General features: G+C 40.2%; 2 protein-coding genes across 2 annotated transcripts; both read right to left on the reverse strand.

Annotated features, from left to right (window-relative positions):
• Window positions 1-971: 971 nt before the first annotated feature.
• LOC121518497 (extracellular calcium-sensing receptor-like) lies at window positions 972-6682 on the reverse strand. Its single transcript, XM_041800834.1, has 6 exons — window positions 6543-6682; window positions 6065-6362; window positions 5170-5955; window positions 4830-5072; window positions 4600-4723; window positions 972-1885 (listed from the first exon to the last, which is right to left on the reverse strand). Exons 1-6 carry the CDS (start codon window positions 6644-6646, stop codon window positions 972-974), a joined length of 2469 nt encoding a protein of 822 aa, XP_041656768.1. The 5' UTR covers window positions 6647-6682.
• Window positions 6683-8188: 1506 nt separating this feature from the next.
• On the reverse strand, window positions 8189-11392 carry LOC121518478 (extracellular calcium-sensing receptor-like). Its single transcript, XM_041800811.1, has 6 exons — window positions 11247-11392; window positions 10823-11108; window positions 9834-10658; window positions 9513-9743; window positions 9235-9358; window positions 8189-9102 (listed from the first exon to the last, which is right to left on the reverse strand). Exons 1-6 carry the CDS (start codon window positions 11390-11392, stop codon window positions 8189-8191), a joined length of 2526 nt encoding a protein of 841 aa, XP_041656745.1.
• Window positions 11393-12290: the final 898 nt, after the last annotated feature.

The raw sequence follows: 12290 nt of genomic DNA on the forward strand, positions 1-12290 counted from the left end.
CTAACATTAGATCAGCTGAGTATCAAGAAGAGATATGTAATCAAAACAGACAAAGTTGATTTGTAAAGAATAACCCTTGTGTTTTCCCATAAAGGCATGAACTTTTCTGGCCAAATTTTTTTTTTTAACCAGGCTGTATATAAATTCATTTCATAGAGAACATTTTTGAGTGTGCATTGGCTTCATTTTTCAACAATGGAAGTTGCTGTTTAATGTAAAAATGCTGACCAATGTCAAATGAGAGAAGCCAAAAGCAGATAACACCCTCAGCTGACAAAAAAGTATTGTGATGTACAGTGCTGTGTAGACCTTTTATGCATGTTTTGGACAAACACTGGTGCTAAAATAAAGCGAGTAATGGGGAGTAAGCCAGCCTGAGGACACCACCAGGCAGAAAGGAGGATTGCCACAACCCAGGTCAAGCTCTAGATGTCCTTGCATTTTAACAGGGACATGGGAAAATAATCTGTTAAAAAAAAACTTCACACTTTTAGTGTGGAGGAAGGCATGGATGTGATGATGGCCTTTGGTTCTGTCTGGTGGGGTAGGAGTGTTGCCATGAGCCTCTGGTCGTGCTGTTGAGGGTCTGAAAACTGCAGGCAGTCTCCTGGTGTTCACCAGGGCCTGGACCACAGAGATGCCATTGAGCTTGACCTTGGCTGCTGAGCAACACACACATGGCTTGACATGTTTCGAGCTTGACTCCGCCCTCTCCTCTCCAGCTCCACATTGTGACACATCGCCCTGTGATTAATCCGTAGCGCCCTATGCCTAAAACTCATGCACATGACTGCTTGTATTTGTTTAATCAAATTAAACCATCCTTTATTTGCATCATTTTAAAATAATTCTCATGATATTGTTACAGGCCTATGTTCTTCATGTGGTACAGTCCTAGTGTAATAAAGACAGACTGGTTCATTAACTGTGGTGGTACAGGAAGGCCTTTGCTACCATTTTATTTGGAAATTTTAGTAGGATTTTGTTGCTCCCTTCCCCATGATATTCTTTTTTGTATTCTTCCCTGGTTTCAGTAAGATAATGTAACATTTTGGAACAAAAATACAAATAAGTAGTCCAAAAGTAGAGGCTAGAATGGCAAATATCTCCACAGCAACGCTAAACTTCCCAGGAGAGCTGACATATGCAGGGATAAAAGTAATCCATACAGCACAGAATATCAGCATGCTGAATGTGATGAACTTAGCTTCATTAAAATTATCAGGCAGCTTTCTGGCTAGAAAAGCCAGCACGAAACAAAACATGGCCAGAAGTCCTATATACCCAAGTACTGCCCAAAAACCCACAGCTGAGCCAAAAGCACACTCTAATATGATTTTGTTCTTGAACTCCTTCAAGTTCTTGAAGGGAAACGGGGGAGAGATCGTTAACCAGAGGATACATATGAGTATTTGTATAAGTGTGAAACCAAGAACACTGAGTTTCTGCTGAGTTGGCCCGAACCATTTCATCACGTTACTCCCTGGAAGTGTCGCCCTGAAGGCCATTAACACAACTATAGTTTTCCCTAGAACACATGATATACAGAGGACAAAGGTGATGCCGAATGCTGTGTGTCTCAGCATGCAGGACCACTCAGAGGGCCGGCCGATGAAAGTGAGAGAGCACAGGAAGCACAGAGTTAAGGAGAAGAGCAGGAGGAAGCTCAGCTCAGAGTTGTTGGCCCGAACAATCGGCGTGTGTCTGTGTCTGAAAAAAATGAAGGCGACGACAGCAGTCATAAATGTTCCTAAAAGTGAGGCTGAAGTGAGGAGTGCTCCCAAAATCTCTTTATAAGATAGAAACTCTGCCTCCTTTTTTACACAGGCATCTCTTCTCTCATTGGACCAGTAGTCAGGCTGACATTCTTCACAGGTGATAGAATCTGAAAAAGGATGTAAAAGCAGTTGTTAGAGGTTGACTATTGTAGACCAAGGGAACAAACGCTTATCAAACCTTTATGATAAAATGGCCGTGTTTTTCAGTTGTTTATGAGCAACAGCAAACTTCTGAGATGGAGGGGTTTGTCAGTCTGACAGATAACGATGCTGTAGCACACTAAATGAGATTATGTTACAGGAATCTCTGACAAAATACCAATATCACAGAATAAATGATATGAAAGCCAAAGCCCAGAATAAATATTATATTTATTCTGGGCTTTGGCTGCCTGTTCTGCCTTGGATTTTTTGTGGCTACACTGATCAGAATGTGTTGGTGAGTTTTTTAGATCAGTGGTTTTCAAACTTTTTTTGCCCAAGGCACACCTAAGGTTAAGCCAAAATCTCAAGGCACACCATATTTAAATTGATACAAAATAGACCTTTTAGAATAATGTTACAGTCAAGTTGGCCTATAAGGGGAGAAAGGGGAGAGCTTTCTGGGCACAGCCAACTGGGGGATCATGGAGATGGCAAAAGGTGGAAAAAACGGGTTAAAGTTGATGAAAAAACATGGCAAAATTGTGCAAAAGTGGCTAAACAAAGTCAGTAATGGGCGAAAATTGGTAAAAAGTGGCCTACCAATGGGTTGAAATTGGCCAAAACTTGTTGAAAGTAGGGGGGCCCTGATTGCAATTTTCTGGCCGATCACTGATCACCGAACTTTAAAAAGCCTGACCTGCCGATTCTGATTTTGGCTGATACCAATTTTTTTTATAACTGACAGCATACACCTTCAATGTTCCAATCTTATTTTATTGAATAACATTGAACAATACCCGTAAAACAATACAAACTTATTGTTTTAACTGCACATGAGGTAGTTTTCTCAAATATAAATGAAAAGTTTAAAGCATTGCTGTCCAAACTACTAAATTATATCAGTTCCTTTAGTCTTTCATTTATCACATTTTAGTAGGTAGAGGCATATGAAACCGATCTTATCCACCAATCTTATTTACAAGGATCGGCCAAATCGCCGATCTTCCAAAATTAAGGAAATCGGCACCGATACCAATTTTGGCCGATCGATCGGTGCACCCCTAGTTGAAAGTGTCAAAATAGTGGCAAAAATGGGTTATTATTGGCCTAAAAGGATTAAAATGGGATAAAAGTGATAAGAAAAAAGTGCAAAAGTGGCAAAAAAAGTGGTAAAAAGGCAAAAGTGTCAAAAAGGTGGCAAAATAGATCACAAGTAGAAGAAAAGTGGCAAAAAGGGTTAAAGTTACTACAAGGTGGTTAAAAAGGGTTAAAAGTGATGGGAGAAAATGGGAAAAAGTGGCAAAACAATAGCAAAATTGTGCGAAAAGTGGCAAGAAGGTAGCAAAAATGGGTTAAATGTGGCAAAAAGTTCCAAAAAAAGGTAGCAAAATTGGGTTAAATGTGGGAAAAAGGTAGCAAAAATGGGTTGATTGTGGGAAAAAGTTCAGAAAAAGGTAGAAAAAATTGGTTAAATGTGGGAAAAAGTTCCAAAAAAGTTGCAAAAATGGGTCAAAAGTAGTAATAAGAAGCAGCAAAAAAAGTAGTCAAAAGAAGTGGCAAAAATGGGTAGAAAAATTGTTTAACTTGGTTAAAAATTGAATCGATTGATAAATTTTACACCAATTCAACCCAATAATAGTTTGCCATGCTTTTCTGCTCTTAACGAGGTAACTGTTAACCAGGATGCTAGCACCGATGCTACTGATCCAACACACATACACTGATATCATCAATAAATCAGGGGAGGTCCCATTCTCTAGGGTTTTTACAGGGGTCCAGCCAGTTCTATGGGCAGGCCTGGTTACAGTTCTTGCCATAAAATTGTAGTAATATATGGTGCAAATTACCACGGCACACCTAGACTTGCCTTAAGGCACACTAGTGTACCTTGGCACACCATTTGAGAACCACTGTTTTAGATTATAAATGTTTCAAATTTTAAAGACAGTTTAAAACTGGAAGGGTGATGCTCCATGTATCATGCATGTCACTGAATACCCCCAATCCTTTGTGCTTTCAAATAGGTGATAAAAGTGTTTTGTAGGGGCATGATGTAGAAATATCTGAAGAGTCATTAATGTACAAAAAATAACATAAGGTTTCCAGCAAATGTCATTGCTTCAGAAACTACATTTTCCATTACTTCTATCTGTGCATGGCTGTAATGTGCCTCTGCCACCAGAGGGTGGCTGTAGCATATCTAAATTGTGTTCCTAGCCACAATTACATAACAGAAAAAGAAGAAAGCAGTAATGTCTGATGGCAAAACTGCAGTGTTGTAAATTAACTTTGCTTCCCTACATTCAGGAAACAATCTATTTTAAGATTCAGTCACACTGTCTAACAAGTAGACTGCCATCAAATGGTCTCAAAACAACACTCCTTCAATCTAGCAATGGATTTACTTAAATTTATGTGAACACTGAAAGTTTGTGTTGTCAGTTAGTGTTGAAACCCTTTTGTATGACCTTCAAAACCTTAATTTGCATTTGCAGGATCTTTCCCTACATGAAGGTCTTAGTATTTGTTTGGATATTTGATGTTTACTGTATCAATCAGCTTCTGTTTGTCTGATAAACATAACAGTTCTTAACAGCTGCTGATGGCTTCTCCAGGCAGATTACTACACCATGTAATTTCTATAATTTGGTGCATGAAAATGGCATGATAACAACACCTGCAATATTGCTTATCTCTCCCTCTGCACATCTGAGGCAGTCATAGCAGCAGACAGGCTTCCCCTTCTGGAGAACCTTGCGAGTTCCTGGGTGGCATTTCTCGCTGCAGACTGACTGAGGCACCTGCATGAAAAACAGACAGGCGTTTTATTTTTTAGACATCTCAAACATTATGGTACAGTAAATAATACAGTATTAGTACTTGAGAGTAGTAGCTATGAAAGGTTACCTTTTGTGAGTTTTCTGCCCAAATTAAAGACCTATTGTGCAGAATAAGCTGCCTATCTGCTGGTAGTGATGCGTCATAAAGGCCAACTGCGACAAAGTCTACAATGCCATTTTTATTTGGCTGCCAGTTAATAATTTCATACTTTGCTGGTGGGTCTCCATTCTCATTGAAGTAAACATCATCTCCTTCCTTTGTTTTGAACTGAATCTGCTGAATGTGCCGTAAAATCTGAGGAGATGTGCACTCATTTTTAATAGCTTGATACACTCGTTACAATAACAGACTATTTTCATAGGCATTGTAACTTCACGTGAATTGTAATTGTTGGTGCTTAACTTACCATGGATGGATCCAGCTGCTCTTTATTGTTACATGTTTTATTGCAGCTGAGCATCCTATGAAGTGCGTGGGCCACAGCATACACTCCTTTATAGACATTGTTAAAGATCGGCATTAGAGACATGTCAGTGAAGCTGTTCTGAACTTCAGTCAGATCTTCCTGTCCAGTACATTCTCTCTGGTTTCCTGCTGTTTTCTTGAACCTACATTGAAATAGTGTCTCCCAAAACTCTGTGAACATTTCATTACTAGATGAATTAAGTGGCTTCACATCCAGCATGAACTCTCTCATACCACTGACTTGAGCTTTAGGGATTGACAGACCTATAGCACCATCCAGAACATGATGCCCACCTGTGGCTGCGATTTGGGAGTCAAAGATCCAGCCCTCACTGCCTACCCATTGGTATCCTGTCAGGTTGTTCTCAGACAGCTTGCGTGTTAGCATGTGCATATCTGAGGCAGAGAGGAAGGCAACAATCACTTTAGAAGTGGAGGCCTTGATGGTGTCCATTACCTTTTGTATTTTGTCTGGTGGATCCGTTCTAAAGACGGATAAAGAGTACTCCAGACAAATGCCCAGCCGTTGGGCCGTTGCTGTGAAAGTAGCCATGCCATTGTTGCCATAATCATCGTTTGTTCTTAAAGCTCCAACCCAAGTCCAACCGAAGTGTTTGACCAACTGGGCCAAGGCTCTGCTCTGGTAATTGTCACTTGGTATTGTTCTGAGAAAGGATGGGTACTTGGTTTTATCACTGAGGCAAGCACAAGTAGCTGCATGGCTGATCTGTAAGGAAAAAAGATGAAGCCCAAGATAAAAATGCACTGTAAAGAAGTACTTACAGAGAATTAAAGCTACTTTTCCACATGCATAAATCAAATTTGACCTTACTCACCAGTGGGATATAAAAGGGCCCGACGACAGTAGCGATAGCCATGCATGGAGAAGAGAAGGTCTCTCCCATGATGGCTTGCACTTGAGCAGGTCTTGTACATGGTTTGTCAGAGGATGCAGACACCATTTCATTACCATTAACCAAGGCTAGAGCGACTTTCACAGCTCTAGCAATGGATCCACATGAATCATAGATCTTATAGCCCAGAGAGATTCCAGGGAGCAGGTCTGAGCTGTTATTTATCTCTTCGATGGCAAAACGCATAGCCTGGGTATACTGGAAGCCCCTGAAATTCAAACTTGATACAGGCAGAAATAGGAGAAGAAACAGTAGCACATTAAATCAAGGCATTCTGTGATTTTAATTCCTAAAAGACAATATAATTATCGTCTTTATTCTTAGTTTATAGTCATTTTTGTTGTATTGAATCTCTACCACCTTTCTCTTAGCGATATAAGTAGATTTTAATGCCATTTACCGAATGCACTGTAGTGGCAAAGGTGTGTGTGAGAAGGTATTCTGTCCTTCCTCCCAGCGGCTATGGAAAGAGAAGATTCCCCCCAACATAATGTCCCCCTCCATGGACAGCTGGGGGTATTCTACCTCCCCCCTCCGACGGCACACCAATTTTTCAGCATGAGAGACATACACAACCCAGAGCAGCCCTAACAGTGCCCAACCCTTCTCTAACCATCTCTGAGTGGATGTCATACTGCCCCTAGACCTCTTCAGCGAAAGCTTGCACTGGTATTTATACACTTTGGAAGTGTAATGTGAATGTTAATACGTCAGAGATGTGTGATCTCTGATGAACTAGTGAGATGAAAGGACACCATAAAGTAAAAGAGCTTGGATCCTTGGTTTATTCAAATTATACTTAATGTCAATGCTGTCAGAAAGGACTAGATGACAAATGAAAATTTGAACTTTTTTTTCTGTTGCAATTTTAATTGTTTTTTTCGAAAATATATTCTAGTACTCATATGTGCTCAGGGCTTGACTGGGACAGAAACAATCAATCTTAATTATCTTTAACCACCAAAACACTGAAGAAAAGAGGATATATGTAGGATTAAAAAATATTAGACTATTCTAAAAATGTGTAACTCTTACTGTTATATATGGGCTTGAGTTTGCATCCACTTGTTGTTTGTTAAAACAGTATTAACTTCTGTTTTTGCTCTTTTTTGCTCCCTACCAACAAAAAATACTGTTTTGAATCTGTGCGAGCTGTTTATGGTACAGTAAACATTGTTTAAAACCTGTTAAGCTCTGTGATTTGGAAAGGTTTATATGTTTTTACACACACCCAATTTAGTAGTGATGTTATAATTGTAACTCAGTTTGCTTTCCATCCTTTCACGCATGCACAGGAAGAACATGTGAACTCCACACAGAAAGTTCCTGTCCAACACAGAATTTTCTCGACTTTTTCAACTTTTTTTCATGAAACATAAAGTATTAAAAAAAAAAAAAAAAAAAAAAAAAAGACCTGCGTACAAGGAAGCAGTAGATAATAGAAATGATATATTAAGAGGTCAACACTATAAAGTCTTCCTTTTACATTTGTTTGCATGATAGTAAAGGAATAATAGAGATGATTTTCTCAACAAACATCTGTTTAATGTTTAGATTCAAACCAGAGTGGAAACTTGAGGATACAGTGCAAGGTTCTTGGCAAATGAGATACATAGACTTTGTGATTTGATATAATGAGGTTTAATAAGAATTCAACATTTCTCAACACTGAATCATGCATACAAACTAAACTGGGATCTAAACTGTACTGTACATAATTTTTCTGTTTTAATATTGTATATATTGTAATGTGAACCTTAAAAGAGTTAATTTATATCTGAAAACAACACAAATTTAAAGACACATTATATTTAGGTTTTTTATTGTTCCTGTATGATATATCAAATAAGAGGTGATTCATTTGTTTAAGGTCACTGATAGACGTGAGGTTTTTTAGAGCAAATTTATTTCCCTTTCAAACTATCGACTCATCTGTTCAGACATTTAGTGTAGATAAGCAGAAACTAGATTTACATTTTCTCAGAAAAATATTTACATGTAAAGTGTTTTTGTGAATCAGAGACATCTAAAAATGATAAATTGGACTCAGAGGGATTTTGGGGTTACTTTACCCATCAGATGCTTTTTGGTGTTGTGCTCAGGCTTTAATAAAATGATGTAGCACTTGGGCAGAAAAATACAAAACAGCATCCCATAACTGGAGGCCAGAATGGCAAATATCTCCACAGCCACAGTGAACTTTCCTGGGGAGCTGGCATATGCTGGGATAAATGTGATCCAGACTGCACAGAATATCAACATGCTGAAGGTGATGAATTTCGCTTCATTGAAATTATCGGGCAGCTTTCGAGCCAGAAAGGCCAGAATAAAACACAAGAGAGAAAGAAGTCCAATGTAACCCAAGACAGCCCAGAAGCCCACAGGTGATCCCAGGGCACACTCGAGGATGATCTTGTCCTTGTAGTGTTTCATGTTTTTGAATGGGAAAGGAGGATTAATGGTCAACCAAAGTATGCAGATCAAAACCTGTACCAGAGTGAAAGCTAGCACGCTGATTCTTTGCTGTACAGGCCCGAACCATTTCATCACATTCCTGCCTGGAAGTGTGGCTTTAAATGCCATTAAGACAACAATAGTTTTGCCAAGAATACATGATATACAGAGGACGAAGGTGATGCCGAATGCTGTGTGTCTCAGCATGCAGGACCACTCAGAGGGCCGGCCGATGAAAGTGAGAGAGCACAGGAAGCATAAAGTTAAGGAGAAGAGCAGGAGGAAGCTCAGCTCAGAGTTGTTGGCCCGAACAATTGGAGTGTGTCTGTAATGGAAAAATATCAGGGCTATGGTCATGGCCAGGCAGGCCCCAAAGACAGAGAAAGTGACCAAAAGTATACCCATCAGTTCCCTGAAGGTGAGGAACTCAATCGCTTTCAAGTCACAGTTATTCTTCTCTTCGTTGGACTTGTACTCTGGGGGGCATTTGTCACATTTCACTGCATCTGAAAGCATAAACATGTTTAGGCTGTACAGCACAGACATCCTTAGATACATCAGTAGAGTGCTGGCAGTGATTTTACCCAAAAGAAACACGACGAGTGCTATGGTTAAGGCTAGGAATCCTGCTGTCTCACTTGTACTGTTGCTGAACTCCCCATCAGCACAGGTGATGCAATCAAAACAGCAGATAGGCTTGCCCTTGACGAACGCACGACGAGTCCCTGGAAGGCAGCTCTCACTGCACACAGACCTCGGCACCTGCATCACAGCGAGGGAACAGAAAAGATAGACATTCAAACTCAGGAATCAGACTCATGTTATATGGTGATAAACTCAGCAATTCATTGATATATTTTGGAAATTTTAAGTCAACGATCAAGCATGTCACATAATGAAATAGGCGTTTATTTACCTCAAGATTCTCGCCTGCCCAGATGGCACTGACTCCTGCTTTCATCTCAAACTGCTGGCCTTCAGGCTTGGAGGCATCGTAGTAACCAATAGTCTCAAAGAGTATGTAACCTGTCTCATCCATCTGCCAGTTCACCAGTGCGTAACGTGCCACAGGGTCACCCAACTCATCAAAGAACACATTTTCACCTATTTTAGTTGTGAAATTCACCTGGGTTAGGTAATGCAAAACCTGCAGAAAACATTTAGATACAGTTTAGAAACATAAACAGTTAGTTGTAACTGTTTTGATTCAGGAAAGGCAACTTAACCCAGCATTTACCTTCCATGGCTGTACATTCTCCCTGTCAGCACAAGTATTGTTTTCAAAAGGCCCCTGCCCATCAATGCAGGTAAAGAGCATATGCAATGCATGAGCGACTGCATATGTTGCCTTGTAAACATTATTCAGCAGGCTGGCATCAGATACATCTGTGAAGCGTGTGTTTGTATCCCTCAGAGACTCCTTGCCCGTGCAGGCTGGGGCTAAACCCTGAGCTGTAGTCTCAGCTCTTGGAGTCAAGGTGCAGTCGAACACCATCTCCCACAACTCCACCAATCCCTGATCTCCAGGAGTGATGGAGGGCCTGCTGTTTGCTAAGAACTCCTGCAGTCCAGGGATGTGAGCATTCAAGGCTGCAAAGCCTACTGCCCCCTGCACCACAGCGTAGTTCACCGGTGAGGCAATGTAGCGATAAGTAATCCAGCCTTCACTGCCCACCCACTGCAGGCCTGTCACATTCTGAGCATAAAGCTCCTTAATGAGTATGTCAAGGTCAGTGCCATCAGCGAATGCTACTATTACTTTAGAGGTGGATTTTTTAATGATGTCCACCACCTCTAAGAACCACTTTCTGGGATCCGTTCTGTAAATAGCCAAAGAGTACTCAACGCACACTCCCTCTTTCTCGGCTGCTTCAAGAAAAGTGGCCATTCCACCATTCCCATAGTCACTGTTAGTTCTGATTGCCCCAACCCAGGTCCAGCCAAAGTGTTTCACAAGTTTTGCTAAGGCTTGGCTTTGGTAGATATCACTTGGAATGGTTCTAAAGAAAGAGGGGTAGTCTCTTCTATTGCCAAGACATGCACAAGTGGCTGAATGACTGATCTGAAACACAAGCAAAACAGAGAGAGAGTATCTCTTAAAATTTATCTTACAAGAATTCTACACAGGATCAAATATTTTGACGTATGATACTTATTTTCATCCAAGAAGACAAATCCATTGATAGTCTATCTGTGCAGAAAGCATGGATACCTCCCACCACTCACCACAGGAATATGAAACGGTCCCATGGTGCGAGCGATACCTATAGTCGAGGTGGATGTGGTTTCTCCTATGACTGCATGCACATTAGAGAGTTTGCTGCAGCTGTCTTCCCTGCTCTCGTACCTGTTCATCAGGTTTAACGACGCCCTGATGGACAGAGGGATGCTGGGACATGAATCAAAGATTCTGTAGCCAAGTGTCACTCCAGGCAGAAGCTCTGAGCTGTTGTTGATCTCCTCTATGGCAAACATCATAGTGTATGCATACTGAAGCTCACCAGGGTCCAGTCTGTACACAAAGATGGGCCAAACAGTATATTTTTTACATTTTCTCAAGTCAAACATGCATACATTTATACCAGGATTTACATTCAAAACATGAGAAAAAAAAATAACACCATTTACATTTTGACTATCCCTGTCTTACCCTTCACACTTGATTGTTCCTGGGTTGACATGGAGAGCAGGATTGACCCTGACTGGATTCTGGTGGAAAGAAAAAATGCCTCCAATGTTGATGTCTCCCTCTTTAGAAAACTGAGACAACTCTTTTGTCCCATATGTTTGACACATGGGCTTCCCTCCTCTGATAACCAATAGGGAAAGAAGTAGTAGATCTGCTATCAGCAGCATAATTGCTCACTTCAGTATCTACTACCAAAAGCCCAAAGACAAGACCACTCAACTCTGAGCAATTTATAGGATTATTCTTTTGACGATCACAGAGACACAGATGCAAAGGTGAAACCCAGATGAATAGCCTTTTTTCTCTTCACCAATGACAGCGCTTGTGCTGTGATTGATGGATAAATGGGCCAATAAGGAGGACTTTTGGATATTGCAATAAACAATTCCTGGCATGTCCTAGGGGACATCCAGGATGTTGTGGTTTTTAGCTGTTATGCTGCTCTTAATTTTCATTTCTCCTCAAAATTAGTATGCTACTCTGCTGTTTCAAGACAACTAGAACTTTGTGTTGTTTTCAACAAAGCATCTCCTGCAGCCCCAGTAATGTAAATACACCAAATTACTAATTAATGAATGCACACTTTCTCTCACTATAAATGACTCCGATGATGTCTTACAAAAATAAACTTTTACATTTTAGTTTAAAATAGAATACAGATTTTGAAAACAGATACAATATATATATATATATTTCTGCTTGCAGAAACACCCAAATCTATCAGCAAGTGGTTTGTGTTACTGGCATAGAGGCACAAAAGGCTTTGAAAACACTCTTGAAAACCGTCTTTGTGTCACCTTATCTGAGTTTCATTCTTGTTTCTGAAAAGTTGAGTCATCACATGGTGCCTTAACTTTTAAATTAGGGATGCATGATACTGGATTTTTGCCAATATGCCTATATACAGATTCATTTTAGTTGATATAGATACCGATATTTAAATATGATTTTTGGACAAGAAATTTCACTCCTTTCAGGCACACTTTAAGGTTTGAGGATGACCAA

The sequence above is a fragment of the Cheilinus undulatus genome, linkage group 2 (genome assembly GCF_018320785.1).
Source record: "Cheilinus undulatus linkage group 2, ASM1832078v1, whole genome shotgun sequence".
NCBI lineage: Eukaryota > Metazoa > Chordata > Actinopteri > Labriformes > Labridae > Cheilinus > Cheilinus undulatus.